Source organism: Clytia hemisphaerica, unplaced genomic scaffold (assembly GCF_902728285.1).
Source record: "Clytia hemisphaerica strain Z4C2 unplaced genomic scaffold, Clytia hemisphaerica genome assembly, whole genome shotgun sequence".
NCBI classification, from domain to species: domain Eukaryota; kingdom Metazoa; phylum Cnidaria; class Hydrozoa; order Leptothecata; family Clytiidae; genus Clytia; species Clytia hemisphaerica.
This window is the reverse complement of record NW_027103851.1, coordinates 1,255,967-1,276,015: the sequence shown is the minus strand read 5'-3', so window position 1 is coordinate 1,276,015 and position 20,049 is coordinate 1,255,967. Positions and strand designations below refer to the sequence as shown.

The 20,049-nt window shown below is 37.1% G+C and overlaps 2 protein-coding genes across 2 annotated transcripts; one reads left to right on the top strand and one right to left on the bottom strand.

Moving 5' to 3' along the window:
• Window positions 1–486: 486 nt before the first annotated feature.
• On the top strand, window positions 487–1,463 carry LOC136807800 (uncharacterized). The gene is made up of 3 exons (XM_067064423.1): window positions 487–854; window positions 967–1,092; window positions 1,190–1,463. Exons 1-3 carry the CDS (start codon window positions 803–805, stop codon window positions 1,405–1,407), a joined length of 396 nt encoding a protein of 131 aa, XP_066920524.1. The 5' UTR covers window positions 487–802; the 3' UTR covers window positions 1,408–1,463.
• Window positions 1,464–11,676: 10,213 nt separating this feature from the next.
• Window positions 11,677–17,931, bottom strand: LOC136807822 (uncharacterized). Its single transcript, XM_067064444.1, has 9 exons — window positions 17,716–17,931; window positions 17,283–17,507; window positions 16,926–17,095; window positions 16,617–16,785; window positions 16,222–16,317; window positions 15,637–15,771; window positions 15,237–15,389; window positions 14,465–15,007; window positions 11,677–11,751 (listed from the first exon to the last, which is right to left on the bottom strand). Exons 1-9 carry the CDS (start codon window positions 17,929–17,931, stop codon window positions 11,677–11,679), a joined length of 1,782 nt encoding a protein of 593 aa, XP_066920545.1.
• Window positions 17,932–20,049: the final 2,118 nt, after the last annotated feature.

The window sequence follows — 20,049 nt, the reverse complement described above, 5'->3', positions numbered from 1 at the left end:
TGCAGCAAAATTTTATGTTTGTGTTACATAGGTTGAAAGTTGAGAAATTTATACGGGTATATGGGGGGAAAATGATATTTTCAGAATTTTCTGGGGGGAAAGCAAAAAAGAGGGGGGAAACTAAAAAACTGAAAAGTCATAGGGGGAAAAAAAGAGGGGGGAGATTTAAAAAAAATCAAGAATTTGGTGGAGGGAACAAACCCTGGAGGACACTATGGATCTATCATAATCGATTGATCAATATAATTCATTATAATATTTACCTTTTTGATTCCTACATGAAAGTAATATATAGAAAACTCGAATGAATGTTGAAAATGTGCTAAATATTCCAATTTAGAATACACTCCACACTCAACATTCCTTTACATTTAGAGCGAAGGACCTCTTGCAAGCTGCTGGCCCTAAAAAGTTGAATTCCTACAGAAAACAATCGATTGCCATCAATGAATTAAAACTAAACTTGAACAAAAATACGCAAGATCTTGAGAAAAAGGGATACGATGCTAAAGAGGTTTTAAATGCGAAGAAAGATTCAGCAAAGATCAAAGATTTAGACTTTCTGAAAACCTTGGGAGGACCGTTCACTAAGAAAGAAGATGTTGCAGATTACTTGAAGAACACAAATTTCTCAAACAAAGAAAAAAACTCAAGGTTGTATGTTGAGGTTAGGTACGCAAGATGCACAAGTTTGTCACTCAAGGAAACAGCAAAGGTTTTTCGATTGAAAAGAGGAGGCAAGAAACTTGAGACTGAAGAGTATGCATCTAATTTGATGGAGTACCTTGATGACTCATAGAACATGGCATCCTTAACCATAACTGACTTGAACAATGTATTGGGATCTCTACAAGGTAATAACGAAATTGTGCTCAGCCTTACCACCCATGTAACAGCTAAGTTTCTGAAAAACAATTTCATGTTTACCAAGTTCTATCTAATTTTATAAATTTTATATAAATTCAGGTGTTCCAAAAGAAGACGAAAGAGACAACAACGGTAATAATTCAAACGGTTCAAAAATGTTGAAAAATGGAGAACATGTTGCAGCAATTTGGCTACAAGATGATGGCACTTATTCTTGGTATTTAGGTAATTTAGTGTTACTTTTGTGCTCTGGAAACCAGTCTCTCAAAAAGTAAATGTTATTGAGGCATACATTATTAATATATATTAATTATTATCATAGGTGTTATCTGTGATGTTTATGGTGATCACGCAAACGTATCATATTTAAAGCAAACTGATAAAGTTGGTGTTCATTGGGTATTCCCAGAGGAGGTTGAAGTGCAACAAACTTCCTTTGAGCAAATAATGGCATCTGGGTTTGAAGTGAAATACACCCAATCAGGAGTCAGAATTCGTTGCTCTATTGAAAAAGCATTTGCTGAAGAACTTTCAAATTAAATTAGGAATATTGCTCCTGTAAACAGTTAATAAACTTCATTTTAAACAAAAACAAAGAAAATTGCGTGCTTTTACAAGTCGTTAATAGCGTTTTTATGGAAAAACTCTTTCTCAGTTTATTTTTAGGGTATGTTTGTTATAAAAAAGTGATCAGCATCAAATTTTCATTCCAACAAGTACCCACACTTATATGTTTTGAGGAAAAAAAATATATTTTTGCTTGTAGGGCGGTTTCGGGGTCAAAAAGGGCTAATTTGGAAGCCTTTAAAATGGTCCCAGCAAAAAAAAATTTTTTTCATTGTTAATATAATAACACCCAGAACGGCAACTTTTCCCAGGGTTTCATAAAGATAGGTTGATTTTTAGTTTCTAACACCTCCCCCTACGTAGCCATTGATTGGAAAAAGTTATTAATTGTACTGAATTGGAAAGTCTGCTCTGGGGGGGGGGGGGCTATACCACAATACTATTCCAATTTTTGCAGAATTTGGTGCTTTTGAATTATTAAAGGTAAGTACGGTAATCGAAGGATAAATTTGTTGTTTTCTCCAACCCAGACGGTAAAACTCCACCCATACCTAATAGAGTTGCCAATCAAATGAGTGACTTTACAGTATCGGTTGATGGGATTAAGAAACTCATCATATCCCTCAGGCCACATAAAGCAACCGGCCCAGATACCATTAAAGCCAGATTCCTCATCGAGTTTGCAGATGAAATATCTCCTGCCCTGAAACTTATCTTTGAAGCTTCTCTAAAACAATCTGAAGTCCCGACAGCTTGGAAACATGCCCTCATTGTCCCAGCAGGGGGGGGGGTGAAGCAGTTAGTACAAGACATCATGCCGGTTAGTACCGTGGTGGTGTGCCATATGAATTGGTGTACTAACTGCAAAAAAGGGTGGTCCCCTGCTAAAAATTTGCCAAATTTTGGTACTAACTGTGTAAAAATAGGATTTTGTGAGAAAATTAAAAAAAAAAAGACCATATTTTACCAAAAAAATCTTTTGGGAAGTATATTTTTTTTTCAAATGATGTCTTGTACTAACTGCTTCACCCCCCCTGGTCCCAGCATACAAAGGGAATGTGAAATGTCGAAGTAATCCTGAAAGCTATAGACCAATATCACTTACTTCCATCGTTTGTAAATTGCTAGAACACATACTTTACAGTAAAGTAATGTCGCACCTAACCGAAAACAAAGTATTGTCAGAGTTGCAACATGGTTTCAGAGAAAAAAGATCCTGTGAATCTCAACTTTTGTTAACAGTAAATGACTTTGCGAAAGCTTCGAACAATGGTGATCAAGTTGATTCCATCTTACTTGATTTCAGCAAAGCTTTCGACAAGGTTGACCATTCAAAGCTTTGCCACAAACTTGAGCACTATGGAGTCAGAGGTAGTCACCTATCTTGGATAAAATCATTCCTTAGGAATCGAACGCAACAAGTTGTGGTCAATGGTAAAACATCAAAGTATGCTGAAGTCAAGTCAGGAGTCCCGCAAGGAATTGAATTGAATTGAATATATTTTCGCTGCAACACAGCAGGATAACCCCTTACAAAAAAAAAAATAGATTTCTCTAATACAATGGGGAACCTAGAAGAAAATGAAAAATTATTACAGAACAAAAGAAAAAATGAATAAACGATTATCATATCATAATATTAATAGTGACACAAAATAATGAATATAAGACATATTTTTACTTTTATTTTATGAAATTTCTCTGAGTAGTTTTATCTATAAAGTTCTTCCTGTTACACAACCCACCCCCTCCCACCCTGGGGAAACACATTAAGTTCATGCACACACAATTACGCACACACACACACACACACACACAAAGATTATTCGTCTTCAGCTTTGTATTTGTCTAAATAGAATTTTGTAGCTAAAGATTTTAGTTTATCAGTATCAAGGTTGTGAAAATCAGTGTCAGGATGATTTATTAGTAACTCATTCCATTGTTTTGACGAAAGACGAGAGAAAGAGTTAAGTCCAAAATTTGTGGTTTTGACCGTTGAAAGTTTTAGTAGTTTAATAGCTTTGCTCCTGGTGTCAGTTTTGTGATCAATTTCATCAAAATTAAGTGTTGATAGGACATCAGATGGAAGATTACCCTGGAGATATTTTTGAATAAATAAGATATTCATTACTTTCACCTGATCAAAGATTTTGAGTAATTTAAGCTCAGCAAACAGGGGAGTGGCAGAAGTTCTTGGTTCACTAAAGGTCATGAGTCTTAGTGCAGTGTTTTGAAGAGTAAGAATTCTATGTGTGACAGTATTGTCACACAGTCCCCAGAGTTGACTAGCATATCGAACATGAGAAGCAAAAATTGCATGATAAATGTTTAGAAGGATGTTAATTGGAACATAGTGACGAAGTTTGGATATTGCCCCATTTGCCCTTTTCAATGTAGCAGCAACGAAAGAAGTATGAACCTTCCAGTTTAGATGATTGTCAAGGTGAACACCCAAATACTTCACACTCTTACTTGGTGATAGAATTTTCCCGCAAAGCTTAATTCTTGGAATACAGTCCATCTGTCTCCAAGGGGAACGAAAAATAACAAACTCAGTTTTGCTAGCTAGCATTCAAAGAAATTTTGTTGGCATTAAGCCAGCTGACTAAAACTCTGAGATCAGCATTAACCCTCCCACAAAGACTCCATACAGTTTTTGAAAAATTTAGTAAATGAGTATCATCAGCAAAATGATATGTTTCAGAGGTTCTTATACAGCGGTGAAGATCGTTTATATACAACAAGAACAGCAGAGGACCCAAGACTGAACCCTGAGGAACTCCATGATTAATAGATTTTAAAAGGGAATTTGAGCCTGCAAGAGAAACATACTGGGAGCGGTTAGTGAGGTAAGATCGGAACCAGGGCCAAATTGAAAAGTCGTCAACCAAAACACAAAATCAAAAATCTTACAAACAAAATAAGTAACTGTGATTTTTTGTAAAATTAACCCTTAAATTTTCTAATTTCAACTTTTAAATCAACTGAGTCGCACTTTTAGTCTCTGTAATCAGGTGATTATATCGAAATACAACTAGTGAGGTTTGTCACGGAAGGACAAGTGTTAAAATATAATGGACCTTCTTTTGAAAAATAAATGATTAATTAAAAATGAAATGTCGTTTTAAAACAAGTACATACCCTAGTTAGTTTAATAGGTTTTTTCATTTTGAAATAAGTCAAACAACAAAAAAGTACTGCAAGCAGAAACTTTTTTCAAATATCGAATTCCTTCCATGACAATTTCAAGACAAAAAGTGTTTTTCCCAGTTTTGTGCAAGTACACTATTCTTGATATTATTGCAAGTTCTAACTATTGGTGCCCCCTAACAAAAAATGACATTACATTCCAAAGCAACCTCCTTCATATTCACTTACAAGGTCTGAAATTATTGTCCTTCCGTGACACTTTCACCTTGTCCTTCCGTGACAGATTAAAAATATCTTGTTATTTTTAGAAATCTTGGACTTCAATGGGTCTAATTTATTGCAGGAGAGTGTCCAACGAGGTTTAGAACCATTGGGAACCAGCTCAGCCCTGTATGGAGCTCAGAATAAGCTTAAAACTAAGGCTCCAGTACAGCGCTGTAAGCTTACAGCGTAAAGCCCAGGCGGCTCTGGAGGCCTAAAAACCGGTTTTCTGGCAAAACTACTGTTCCTAGCTGGTTCTAAATCCTCTAAATCGCTTCAGCACCATGGAAATATGCATATGGAAATAAACTTTCATGAAATTTATTTTGGTTTGGAAGTAGTAGTACTATAAAGGCTTTAATTCAGGACTAATTAATACTATTTTCATTAAGTTTACCATTTTTCAAAAATAGACTAAAAAAGGCTCTGATTTCCTTCCGTGACAGAAACGGGACTTTTCAATTTGGCCCACCAGTCATTAACAATGCCTCTGACTCCGTAGTGATCGAGTTTTTCAAGTAAGATTTCGTGATCAACTGTGTCGAAAGCCTTTTGTAGATCGACAAATACACCACAGGCACCCCACCATTATCAAGATAGTTTCGGATACGTTCGACAATATTAATTAGTGTATGCTCAGTAGAGTGAGCCTTACGAAAACCAAATTGTCGAGGGTAGATTTGATTATGGTTTTCAAGAAAATCAGAGAGATGTGAATACATCACTTTCTCAAAAATTTTTTCAATGTTAGATAAAAGTGAAATTGGCCTATAATTAGAGACTTCAAGGGGAGAACCTTTGTGTTTGAAGACAGGCACAACTTTAGATATTTTGAGAGTAGAGGGAAAAATACCACTGAGAAAGGAGTAGTTTATCAGCGCCGATATTGGCACAGAAATATCAAGTCTTAAAAGTTTAAAGATTTTTATAGGAATACTATGAGGACCACTTGCTTTATTTATTGAGAAAGAGCCAATCACCTTCGCAATTTCTTGATAAGTGGTTGGTGCTAAGAGGATGGAATGCAGATTGGATCTTTCATGAAACTGCTGAAGTGATTGTAAGAAGGCGGCATTTTTTCACGAATAGAATCAGCTATAGTAGTGAAAAAATCATTGAAGGAATTGGCTACTTTCTCAGGATCTGATGTCAAAGAGTCACCTGTGATGATTGAAATGGGTGATTCTGAGTTAGCCCTTGTTGAGATTATATTGCGAACACCAGACCAGACTTTTCTAGAATTTTTAGAATGGAAATCAAAATATCTGATGTAGTGGTTTTTTTTACTACGCCTAGTCAAAGTGACTATCATATTTCGATATCTACGATATAATTCATAGAGTCGATCTTTGGACTCCTTAGTTTTAGCCTTAGCGTGTGTTGTATGGTAGTGTTCACGTTTTTGATTGACTTCAAAATTCCTGGCGTTATCCATGGTTTTGTTTTTGATCTAACTTGACGTTTGGTAAGTTTGACTGTGGGTAGATGTCTCTCTACAAGTACTTTCATTTTGTCGTTAAAAATATTGAAACAGGAGTCTGGATTATGACCAAATCTCAAAAAAAGGGTGTCCCAATCAACTTCAAGAAAATCCAGAATAAATTCTTCTCGGTTGAAACGAGACCAGTCTTGCTGAAAAAAAGTATTATCTTCACCGGGAAACTTACCTTCAAATGATGGAAAGAGACAAAACTGGGGGAGATGATCTGAAATGGAAAAGCATATGTTGCCAGATACAGTTCCATTATCAGATGGGCTAGAAATAATATTATCAATGAGAGTCCTGGAGTCCTCAGTTATTCTTGTTGGTAAAAGGATCTGTGGAAGTATAAAATTAGAATCGAGGATATCCATGAAGGAGGAGTTGCTTTTTCTCAGAAGAAATTTTACTAAGCAGGGGTTTTAGAAAATCTTGATTGAAGCCAACCATTTTTGGAGGGTTGGTCTAAAAAGCAGGGTAGCCAATTGGGGTAGCCAATTGGGCTAGGTTGTGGGGTACCTAAATATTTTACAGACCAGAATAGAAATACCGAAAATGAATGCATAGAACCACATTTTACTGACCAGGGAGCATGAATCTGATTGATACTTAGATTGATCATGTATGATTCCAAAGATAAACAAAGATATAAATTACCACGTGTTAATGCACGAGGAGTAAGAAATAGAGCTTCATTATAATAGAGCTTCATTATAATAGAGCTATTTCAAAAGACCTTTTGTACCTATTATAAGCTGCCATATTTAAAAATTTTGAAAGGAATTAATTGTTTGAAACATCTAAACATGATTTAAATTAAGTAATAGATTCAATAGCAAAGGATTGTTAAGATATGACAAGATTAGAGATCATATGGCCCAAAGGCGATTCCAAAGCTATTATCATCGAATTACAGCTTCACGGAAATAACAATTAAAAACATAAATAAAATTTAAATCTAAATATTTTAAAAACTGTTTTGTATATATTTTTTATTCGGGTCTGTAAATTTTCAAACGAAGCCAAGAAGGAAGACAAAATGGCGCCAGGTCTCTTGAGAAGTAACAAAGTTCAGTACCTTTGGAAAAAAGGCTATTGTGGCTGAAGTTCGAAAGGAATCTTGAATTTTATTACATGGAATCATTAACAAGATGTTGTAATAGTTATTTCCACATTAAACAGGTTTCAGATTTCAAAAGTTTAGGCAAAAAGAGGTACCCCATAACCTAGCCCAATTGGCTACCCCATTGGCTACCCTGCTTTTTAGACCAACCCATTTTTGGATGGCGATATATAGTACCAACAATGATATTGGTACTGTTTGGTAGGATAATTTCAGCAAAGCATGATTCAAGACTACACGAAGAATAGCAAACTTGGTCTAGGTCTGTCCTAGGTTTGTAAGAGAAAGAGTGTGAAATATATAAGGCTACTCCACCTTTAGAAGATTCAGTTGGTGTAAAAAATTTTTCGTAACCTGGTATAGCAAAGTCCTCTTTTTTTTCAAGAGGACTTTCTGTTTCGGTGTCAACAAGGCTTTTGGTTTCTGAAATCCCTATGACACTAAATTTAGAATTGAGGAGGGCAAGCAAATCTTCAAGGTCGTCAAAATGTTTTGAGAGTGAAGCAATGTTCAGGTGAAAGGCAGAAAATTTAGATGGAGTGTTGGCTGCAAGTGATTTGAATTCATCGCAGTCAACATAACTACAGCTATGAGCTTGAAACTGAAATTCAAGCTCATCATCACAGTTGTCCAAAAAACATGAAATTTTCTACAGCGAAATCTGAGAGGATGCATCAAAGCCACCAAAGCAACGACGACAACGACGTACATAAACCCAATCCTCAACTACGCATCTACTGTCTGGAACCCTATCGGGGAGAGCAATCAAGGACTGCGAGACCGAATTGAAATGATACAAAGGAAATCTGCTTGCTTTGTTTATGCTGACTGGAAACGTCACTCCAGTCCAACGAGAATGATGAACGATCTTGAATGGAAAACCTTAGAAACTCAAAGGAAAATTCGCAACCTTACAATGATGCACAACATCATTCACGGAGCAGTTGCAATTCCTGAGACTATATTTTCAAACAGGGCTAGGTTTTCTAATTGTATTCGATTCAAACAAATGCATGGGCGAGTGCTTGCCTACAAAAACTCATTTGCTCCATCGACAGCTAAACTCTGGAATGATCTCCATACTAGTGGACTTACAACAATTAAAGAACATTCATCTTTTAAAAACAAACTTGAAGACCACTTTGGATAGGTCATGCATTATTCCAGACCCGATCAGTCGAACTAATCGAACCGATTTCTTAATCGAACTAATCGAACCTGATCGAACCTAATCGAACGATTAGAGTTCGATTAATCGAACTAATCGAACTTTCAGATTTTCCTTAAAATTGTGAGTGTTCGATTAAGTTCGATTAAGTTCGATTAAGTTCGAGTTTGTTCGATTAGTTCGATCAAGATATAGTTCGATTAGTTCGATTATATTTAATGGTTCGATTAGTTCGATCAAGATATAGTTCGATTAGTTCGATTAGATTTAATGGTTCGATAGTGGTTTCTTTGTTTTCGAGCGTGTTCCTACGTTTAATTTTTCTTCCAATCCGATGTTTGATTGAAAAGCACGTTTGTGGGACCGCTAACTTATCGGACTTAATCGAACTAATGACTTGTCAAGTTATCGAACTACTCTTGGGTATCTAATAGACGGGGGGGTTGAAAAAGCGGGGTGGGTGGAAAAAATTTCAAAACTTTAGCGGGGGTACCGTAGGACGGGGTGAATCGGATAGAATTGGAAAGTTTTGAAATTGTCTCTTCCAGACGAGACCTACCACCTAATTATACCGCAGAACTTGACGAGTGGGGTCTAATTCGCGAGTTTTAAAATTTTGATTAGTGTGCGCTATGAAAAGTGTTGGTTGAATGCACGATAGAAAGTGCAATGTAAGAAAATGAAACGTCTCTGAAAGGTCTGACTACATTAGCTAAATCCAAGTTTGTTTTTTATCTAACGCTTGCGTTTCGTTCCATAGAAAATGAAAAGGGAGAAGTAAATAAATGATTAAAAAAGAAGAGCATTAGAGAAACTGGACAACTTACGAAAATATCAAATTTTCATCGAAGCATCGACCGATAGAGTCAACAAACACATGGTCGTTAGTTATATGGTCGTTATATTCCGCGGTTACAGAAATATATCATACCCAGCAGGTGCGTATTTCTTTTAATCCCAGAAGAGTCTAGCATACCCACAGCTCTGTTTCACATTCACAGGCTAGGTTAGGTTAATAGAAAATTCGCCCGAAAAAAAACAGTGTACATATCCCGTTGTTTTACGGACGTTATAAAAGAACATTGTTTTGACGTTTAGCGTCCATAGAATACCCCTGTCTCAAGTATCCACTGGACTTCTACTAATGCCCCATGAAAAGCTAACTTTTTCCAGTTTCGCAGCGATACTGGGTGTATTATAGCTGAGCCGATAAAAAGAGTAGAGAAATTAACTTGATCATCGTATATTTTTGTTTTCCCGTTATTTCAGGTGGTACTGAACAATCTTAGATACTTGAGAGAGGGAGAAGATTATCAATAACGCTCTGGTTAACTCTAAGATTTGTCGACAAAATGATAAGAGAAAGCGTATGATACACCCCTGTATCAGTGACCCGGTCACAGATCCTGTCCGATGGAAACCGGTGAAAAAATTACAAAGAATGACCTAACTCTAACACGTTCACTGTCAAGCCATTTTCAGAAATTTGACTTCATTGAATTTCATCGAAAGTTTGACTTTCAGAGGCTCCGGTGGCCTTGGTTCTGCTTTAAGTGCGTACAAATTGCCTACCGATCGACGCAGAATTTAAGGAAGATTCCAAAAATACAAAAACGAAGCAAGCTAAAGTATATGTATCAAAGGTTATGGCCCTTGGAGAACTGTCGGTATTTTGACACCTCTACTGCAACAAGGTCAACCCGGTCAAAATCGAAAAAATATTATTAATGAATTCTAGGAATAATGCTTAAAAGTGAATTTTTCCGTACTCCAGCGAGTATTAAGAGATTACAAATACAGACCCGGTGTGCGTGTGACGTTTTACTTGTTTCATAACTTCTCCGATGGTCGATTTCAAATTTTCACTGAGTTACTGAGACAGGGGTATTACGGTGGCATTTAAAGAATTCAGAACCAGCGTGGAATCGCCATGAACACAAATACAGGAGACAGTATTAATTCTATATGGTATTCAATGCTCAGATGCATAGTATACTCGTAGCTGGCAGCAAACTTTTTAAGATCTTATTTGGAAAATATGTACTTTTTGTTCTTTTCTTAGCGAAAGAAAATACTTTATAACATTGTCTCTCTCAGTGCCCGGTGAGAACTTTTATACCCTATGGGGAAATGAAGGATAAAAAAAAACGGTAAGGAATATAGAAAGTAAAAATTTCTCGGGTTCTTAAATGTCTGGGGCATATTTTTTCACCGGGCCGATTATTTATTGCCAATTGTTCCACTAGGAAGGGGATCCACCGTGTCATACTTTTTTGCCCCTTTTTCTAATTTCCGCTTGCAGAAATATTTGCACCCCTGTCTCAGAGTCAGAGATGATTTAAGCCAGGGGATGCGAGACCTCCGAGAGAATGAACAGCATATGAACGAACGGGAAATTATGTCTTGCTTCATACTGTACCATGTCTCATTATCAAGCCTTTAGAAATAATCCCTTTCGTCAAAGACATTTCCTAGGAAGGACGAGAGATCGAGGCGTCCATTTCTTTAATAAACGTTCTTATCCTGTTGTAAAGTGTTTGTAGCCTTACCCTTCCCACTATCTTCTTCTGGAAAATAATACATAACATATAAACTCCTAAATTATCACTATACAAAATATACAAAGACATTGTATTCACGTGAACAACAATGAACAATGAGTGACTATTAACATTTGAACATTTATTCCTAGCTACTCTGAACACTAACAAGCCTCTTGGGATAGTGTGGCAGCAATTAAAAATGACATAATGACGGCATTTGATATTTTTTAATTATTCAATAATTAACTCCTTTCCATTTCTCGGTTCCGTATCACTTAACAACGCCTTCAACTTGGGGCGCAAATGGGCGATTCGCGTTTTAACGCGAACAATTTTCCGCCCTAACTTTAGAATGAAAATACGAAGAATAGACATTGTTTTTCGTTTAGTGAACCAAAGATTGTGTACAACTGGCTTTCGTAGAACACAATGCCAAAGGAATCTCCAATCACGGTCACTTCATTATTTCTTATTCGGCATTTCAAAAAAGGGTCCGAAAATCAGAAGGTTTTCTTCTTCAATTTCCGAAGAACATGTTCCAAATCTTCGAAGCCATATTTTTCCGATAGCTTGATCGATCAGTGAACGGGATCTGAAAACAGAATGGAAAAAGACATCGTCAGTGAAGTATGAGAGGCGATTAAACAAATTATCCGATTCACCCCGGGTATCCGATTCACCCCGTCCTACGGTACCCGAGAGTAGTCGCTGATTTAACCTATCGCACTAATCGGACCTAATCGAACCAATCACTTGTCAAGTTGTCGAACCAATCGAACTTAGTAGAACTAATCGAACTAAACTAATGAATTGTCAAGTTATCGAACTAATCGAACTAGTCGCTAGTTTAACTTATCGCACTAATCGAACCTAATCGAACTAACTGGTCAAGTTGCCGAACTAATCGAACTAATCCGTAGTAAACCAATCGAACTAATCGAAATTAATAGAACTAATCGAACTAATCACCTGACGACTCATCGAACTAATCGAACTTGAGTTTTATCAAAAATTGTGAGTGTTCGATTAGGTTCGATTAAGTTCGATAATCGAACTCTAATCGTTCGATTAGGTTCGATCAGGTTCGATTAGTTCGATTAAAAAATCGGTTCGATTAGTTCGACTGATCGGGTCTGGTAGAAAGTAGGCGGTAAGATTGTAGGTCAGTATTTTAACGCTAAATTAACAAATATGTTACAAGTATCGTCAACTGCTCCAACTTGGAACTATCTGACACGAAACATGGGATGGCCATTCCATCAGCATTTCACCACAAACCTCCAAAGTCATTTGATTTAAGTTAAGGAATGGCGTATTAAAAAATACACGATTTTCCTTTCGATTTTACAGTAAGTGTAAAATACAGACCAGATATGCAACAGTCCCATGTTTCGACCAAGCGTCCCAAGTTAGAGCAGTTGACGGTATATATCTTGGCAAAATGTTTTGCCTGATTTTAGAACCCGGGGGGGGGGGTACTTAGGCAAAAATAGGTGCTGGGTATGTGCGGACGGTACCGTAGAGTCGTCTAATCTCGACATACGTCTTGCAATCTCGACATAGCTGTAGGCTGGTCTTCGAAATAAAAAATCAAACATAAACAAATACATACCAAAGTTATCAATCAATCACTAAAATGTACTCTCTCTTTATCACGTCACAGATTGTTAATATAATATGAGAAATGTGAAGTGTTATTACTTATATTTGAAAAGAAAACTTTATAACGATGTAGTAATCGCTAAAAACTAATTAGCATACTTTCAACGAAGATGTCCAAATCACAACAACACAACATTTTGCACGCGAGGAATTTTTTGTAGACATTTTTACTGTGAACCGAAAATAATAAAAAGAACCCGGTTTCCTTTTGAATTTAATGTGACCGCCATACTGGCCATCACGGCGTGCGGCCTGTTAGCGCCTAGAGCGTGTGCTTTTATATATAAGGAAGGGGAAACCAGGCTAAGCGCGCGAATTATTTTTATCACGTGACTTGAAGCGTAATAAAGTTGTAAAATTTTAATGATGGACACGAGAAAGTTACGAGGAAGTTTGCATGTGTTTCGTGTGTTGTGTAAAACTGCTTATAATTTGGCTGTTTTTTTAATTGAAAGGATTGCAATTTTTACTGAACTTCTAGTTTTATGGATGAACTTGTTCGATAAGAATGATACAAAGAATTTCATTCAAGGTTTGTTTTGATTATTTTACAGATCCGGTGTCGAGATTGCAAGACGTATGTCGAGATTAGACGACTCTACGGTAAGGGTCGGGTTTTTCACCTTTCAAAGTCTCTCTAAGGGTTACAAAAATCAGGAAATTTCAAAGTAGTCTTTTTTTTTTTTTTTTTGATTTTTAGAGAAAAAATTACAAAAAAGTCTCACTAAGGGTAGGAAATTTTTGAAAATCAGAGAAAATTTTTCGAAAAAGTCTCTCTAAGGGTCACTTTTTCACTAAAATTTGGTCTCTCTAAGGGTCGGTTTTTGGAGGTCCCGTCCGCACATACCCCTCATTCACCAACCTAGTACCCCCCCCCCGGGTTTTAGAACACACCCAACCATAAAATAGTAGTAAGTTTAGGGAGACAAATAGATCGATAAAGGTTTCCTAGAAATCAGAACATATCATTTGTATTAGAAAATTGAAGGTCATACCGTAGAGTCGTTTAATCTCGACATACGTCTTGCAATCTCGACATAGCTGTAGGCTGGTCTTCGAAATAAAAAATCAAACATAAACAAATACATACCAAAGTTATCAATCAATCACTAAATTTTTCTCTCTCTCTATCCACGTCACAGATTGTTAATATAATATGAGAAATGTGAAGTGTTATTACTTATATTTGAAAAGAAAACTTTAACGATGTAGTAATCACTAAAAACTAATTAGCATGCTTTCAACGAAGATGTCCAAATCACAACAACTCAACATTTTGTTTTGCACGCGAGGAATTTTTTAGTAGACATTTTTACCGTGAACCGAAAAGAATAAAAAGAACCCGGTTTCCTTATTATGAATTTGATGTGACCGCCAACCATCCCGCCCTACCCACCTGCTTATATCTAGGCGCGGCCGAACAAAAACGACTGGACTTAGGGTTTAAATGTTAAAAAAGAAAGACACATTTATATGGTTTATAATGAATTTCACATTTTTCTTTTTTTTTCAGGTGGTTGGAAATTCTTACAACCCGTGCAATAATATGCCGGTAAAGCAGCAACGTTATATTTTTGCACATTTACACGCCGGATATTTAGCCCACTACATTCACGGTGTAAATGAAAAGGCTGACCACAGACCTCGCACTCGATCCATTGATCTTCTGCTTCTTCTTCCCAGGAACCACCACAAGCACCACACGAGTAGGACGATTGTATTTCTTCACCTTTCTCAGCTTCGTTTAGAATGTTATTGTCGTCAGCGCTCTCGATCTCATCTTCAACATCACTGAAATTTGTGGTGTGGTGATTTGATGCCGACGATGACGGGGTTGATGTCGAACTTGATGTTGACGATGACGGGGTTGATGTCGAACCTGATGTTGACGATGACGGGGTTGATGTCGAACCTGATGCTGACGATGACAGAGTTGATGTCGATGTCGATGTCGATGTCGATGTCGATGACGGTGATGGTAACGGTGACGGTGACAAAGTTGGTGTCGAACTTGACGATGACAACAAATCCTTGGGTGAAATTGGACGCCCAGGCACAATGTCCTTCTTTGAGGGTCTTTTTGGCCGATCTTTTTCTGCCGCTCTCTTGGTCAGTTCTTGCATACCGACCAGATGCTGCACGGTGACTTCGTTTAAACACGACGTTTCTTTTGATATTGTCTCTTCCTGGAAAAGAATCAATTAGTAACATTAACAAAACAAGGTAACGTTAATTTGAAAGAAGTTCAGCCTTTCAAACCGCGGCATTTTTATGATTTAGAGTTAAACATCTTTACTTATAATTCCAAAGGCAATTAATGTAGCAAACTCCAGGGAGAAATGTAAGGGTCGAGCATATAACATAAGACAATAATTATTTGCTAAAGAAAATTTTAAAGTTAAAATTCCAAATTACCGCTGTTGGGATTTTCTTCAATAACGGTTCTGGATCTAGTGGATAGATCCCGCAAGTCTTGAAACCACTGATGAGCGAAGCGGGCTGGAGCGTCTCGTGCAGTTTGAATACCAACGGTGGAAACTCTGCCTTTGGAATCGTGCTACCAGAATTCTAAAACGATATGATAATAACTAGTGTCGTCCATACATACGTCAAGAACTAATTTTCACCAGCACTAATTTTGGCGGTCGAAAGAAATTCGAGAAAACCGCGACTAGTGGTCATTAAATTTCGCGGGTTTGAGCTCTACACAGATATTATTCGCGGGTAGAAAAAAGCGAAAATTAATCACATTTTAAAGAACACTTTAGCATTTTGTAAATTCCATGAAACTAACTTTGTCCTTATTCAATCTTACCTCCATCCGCCAGTCAGTCAAAATCTTTCTCCATTTTGCCTTCAGCCCACGGAAAACGGCAACGTCAAGTGGTTGTGCAAGGTGAGTTGCGTTTGGAGGAAGAGCGATGAACAGAATCTTTTGTTTCACACATTCCTAAAAAAAGGATTGCAAAATGTAACCAATCTGAATGCAATGCATTTCTTACTTCAAAAGAAAATAGTACTCTTGGTCGAGGTACTTTAGGCGTACAAACCTTCGCGAGTATAAACTTTCGCGAATTGCCCTGTTAAGAATTTTCAAAGACATTTACTTTCGCGTAAATGGCCAAAATTGGCGAGAAGCGCGAAAGTTTGTACGCCTAAGTAGTCCTAATAAAATTTATTTGTTATGGTAACTGTGAGAGGGACTAGAAAAAGAAACCAGAGAATAAATACAGAATCTAATTGAAAAATGTTCGTACAGTCTTTTGCGGAAAGTTATTTATCCAACGAGGTGGCTCATGCGTGATCACATGTTTAATTAATATTTCAAATGCTTTGTAAAGCTATACCGTTATAGGATCAGTAAACCAAATGAAATACTAATGTTTTGAGTTATATTTACCTCTAAAATTTCTAATGAAAAGTGTGCACCAAGATTGTCTCCAATGAGTACACAAAACTCGTCACCACGGTTGGCGGGTAGATTCTTCACGAAGAGCTATAACATAAAAGATTGGTTTAGTAAACGCACGAGAAGGCCGACATCTTATCAGCATATACAACTTTTTCCTTATCTTGAAACGAGACCTCTAACAAAGTTTTAGTAAAATGACGGACTAAAATAACTATGATGATTTGAATACAAGGCCCGTGTGGGAGTATTATAATTGAAAAAGTATATTTTTGAGAGCTCGAATTAGAGACGACGAAAAAACAACTTGAAGGAAGATAATACGGTAAAGTGGTGGATTTAGCCGCAAGCCTCTCCTTTAATAAATGTTAAATAGTTCTATTTACCTCAAAGAACCAATGTTCAAATGTTCTACCATTAAACCACCCAGATTTGGATGAACCAAATTCGGTTCCTTCTGGAGCACCTAACGTCCATTGAACATATACATGTTCCGCCTTGTATACAATCATTGGCGGAAGATACGTGCCGGCTGCATTACCGGCGTACATAATGCTAAAATCAGATAAAAAGGTATGCATTCTTAAGTGATGAGGCGTAGGAAATAGAAGTAATTCCCAGTTACATGATAATTACAAAACAATAGAAAAACCGATAAGAAATATTAAAAACTTCAGGAATGAACTCTCACACACCTGTATGCTTGTTTTGAATGCTCAACCAATTTTTCTACTCTCTTGAGTGCACCACGCCCAACCAAAACCTTTTGTTTCCCAGGGTCGTCCTGTAAATTGGTTTCGTCATAATTGAATATCAAACGTGGATCGATGTCCTTTATGGCCGTTGACAATTCTTCGTGGTACTTCTGTGTAATAAAAAATAGCCATTCAAACCCTATCTGCCACTTTATATTTTACCCTTCTTATCAATTATGGTCGCTTGTAACAAAGTTGATGACCTCAGCAAAAACCAGTATTTATAACAAAGTTTTAAATCCGTTACAATTTCCGTCCGATTTTAGGCTCAAAACACAAAAATACACGTGCACTTACTTTCAGGTCGTTTCTTGTGACGTTGAAGCGTCTCCTGCTGACTTTGTCCGCACATCGTACGGTCACGTTATTTCGTCTTCTGAACCTACGCAACCATTCGTCTCCCGGTAAATTATTCTTAAAACATTTCACATTTCTTCCCAATTTGTTCAGATATTTTTGCACCATCTCACGTAGGGTGGTCCCGTCAATTGGAAATTTCCATTGCGCGAACACGTTTAAAACCTGTTGGGAAAGAGAGGTGAAGTTATTTTCCAGATGCAGAGGTTTTTGCAAGTCTGCTTTTACATGTTTTTAAAATTAAAATACCCCACAAATAATACACAATAGTGATTATAACTGCTCTGATATTTTAAAACTGAAACCCCCCCTACTAGTGGTTTTTCAATATTTTATTTAAAGCGTTTATTCTGCCTTCAGGAAAATTACTCACTTCAACAAACCGTTTCTCTTCATCTATTGTTAATGCGGTGGGTGCGCCTGCATTAGAAGATTTGGTTTTTCCATTGATCCGATCCAACAAGGTGACTCTCGGAAGGTCGAACCGGATTGCAGCTTGCCTAACGGATTCGCCATCGCCAACTGCCTTGATCGCCTTCTGAATTTTTTCCTCTCTTTCCAGCTTTGATGTCTTGCCTTTAGGAGCCATTTTCACTAAATATTACGAAAGTGGCGAAACTTTGATAAAAGAATGGCAAAAGGAATCCTCAGAAAATTTGAGCATACAGTTCAGATTTCACAGATAACTTACAAAAGCTACAAAAGAACTCCAGTCGCAAATTGAGATTGTAAAAGAATAATTGAGTACAAGTTTCTCTATGCAGAAAAGTTACCTAAAACAAATTTAAACAACACTCACCTTTCTATTATTTTTCTTTGCGTACTTCGCTGTCCTAATGAAGAGGACTTTGATGGCTGTGTGAGCTCTCTGATGCAGAATGCCATTTTATACACAACAATATCCCAAGATAATCGTTCTCCAGGGAAATATTTGCTCGTTTAATTATGGCGTTTCTAAAAGTCTTTTTGAAAAATAGGGAGTTGTATGAGATTGCCCGTGCGGATGGAAGTTATCCCCAGAGATTTATGCTTGATTACAATTTATTTAACAATAAAAGATAAAAAGAGCATTTCTCTCCACCGTTAAATCTTTTTAGTTTTGTTAGTTTTCTTCTTCCCCGCCCCGGCGGAGAGCGCATAATAAATAACTTTAAAGGGGGACCGGGTGTGCTAGGTGCGGCGCCTAGAAGTTTAACTCGGCCTCTTAGCGCCTAGAGCGTGTGCTTGCAATAATAAATAATAAGGACGGGGAAACCAGGTCGACTAAGCGCGCGAATTATTTTTATCACGTGACTTGAAGCGTAATAAAGTTGTAAAATTTTAATGATGGACACGAGAAAGTTATGAGGAAGTTTGCATGCGTTTCGTGTGTTGTGTAAAACTGCTTATAATTTGGCTGTTTTTTTAATTGAAAGGATTGTAATGTTTACTGATCTTCTAGTTTGATGGATGAACTTGTTCGATAAGAATGATACCAAGAATTTCATTCAAGGTTTGTTTTGATTATTTTACAGATCCGGTGTCGAGATTGCAAGACGTATGTCGAGATTAAACGACTCTACGGTAACATTTGGTCTCCTAGAAGATAAGAATTTCCAAAAAATCTCTCAGTCGGCTGTACCAGTGGCGGCCTGGCAGGGGGTGCAGAAAGATCTGAGAGGGGGCCAAATCTTTTTTGATGTTTAGTTGGGCAATTTGGCGCCCTTCGGCACGTTTATAGCGCCTTCTATGAGTACAATGTTAATTTTTTTCGCCTGCGGCGCTTTATTTTACCATCTTGCATCCTTTGTCTTGATTTTTTTCAAAAATTCTATCAATATTGAATCAGAAGTACAGAAGTGTTGTGTATCCACCAGGGGTTAAAGAGAATGCTCACCCCCAAAATGAGAGATTGCCAAAATTATCAAAACTTGTTGATTCTCGCTTAGGTTTTGTGTTTTTGTGGTCTTATACTGACTAACTTTCTCCATTTTAGAAGATCTTTTAAGCTGTTTGACCTTTCTTACACCAAAATTTTTTACCTGCGGCGCCACAATTACAAGGAACCCTTCCTCCCAACTTCTGAATTTTTGGGGCCTCTTTCAACCATTGATCTTTAAAAAAAGAGAGTAAAGTAAGACCAGCGGCGCAAAAGTTTAAAGATTACCTGGTGATTTTTCTGATAAGAGTTTTAGAAAGCAAAAATATAGACTAAATCGACTTACCAGGTATAAAATTTCCATTTCAAAGATTAGCGGCGTTACTTTCAAACAGTCACTGCTCTTACAGTTTTCACTTAATGATGGAGGGCGCAAATAAGGACAAAAATACTAGGGGCGCCAATTTCATAGTTTGCACCACCAAGAAATTTAAGCCAGGCCGCTACTGGCTGCTACTTTCCGTAACTTGGTCTACTGTCGACACCCCTCCTCTAATTCAGACACCCTTTTTATCAGCTGAAATTTATAGAAAGGTTGAAGCTGTTTTTCTTTGCTTAGTGGTCAGAGAGGAATAATCCTTTTTCAATCAGTGATTCAAGCTTTCATATTATTCCTTTCTCTAAATAAGGGTGTTGGAATTAGACAAGGGATGTCGATATTAGACCAACTTATGGTACTTGTGTTACTTGTTACTTGTGTTACTTGTTACTTGTGTAGGTGTTCGAGCAAAGTGCTCAGGTAAGATTCTTGATGAATCACGCCTCTGTTTGATCAATCTGTTGAGGGAA

Excerpts from the sequence above, each read along its gene's own strand:
- LOC136807800 (XM_067064423.1), top strand. The coding sequence starts at position 803 with ATGGCATCCTTAACCATAACTGACTTGAACAATGTATTGGGATCTCTA. Across the intron at positions 855-966 it reads TGTATTGGGATCTCTACAAG|GTGTTCCAAAAGAAGACGAA; the intron begins GTAATAACGAAA and ends ATATAAATTCAG. Across the intron at positions 1,093-1,189 it reads CACTTATTCTTGGTATTTAG|GTGTTATCTGTGATGTTTAT; the intron begins GTAATTTAGTGT and ends TTATTATCATAG.
- LOC136807822 (XM_067064444.1), bottom strand. The coding sequence starts at position 17,931 with ATGGCTCCTAAAGGCAAGACATCAAAGCTGGAAAGAGAGGAAAAAATT. Across the intron at positions 16,786-16,925 it reads CATTCAAAACAAGCATACAG|CATTATGTACGCCGGTAATG; the intron begins GTGTGTGAGAGT and ends ATCTGATTTTAG. Across the intron at positions 11,752-14,464 it reads ATCAATGGATCGAGTGCGAG|ATCCCGTTCACTGATCGATC; the intron begins GTCTGTGGTCAG and ends TTCTGTTTTCAG.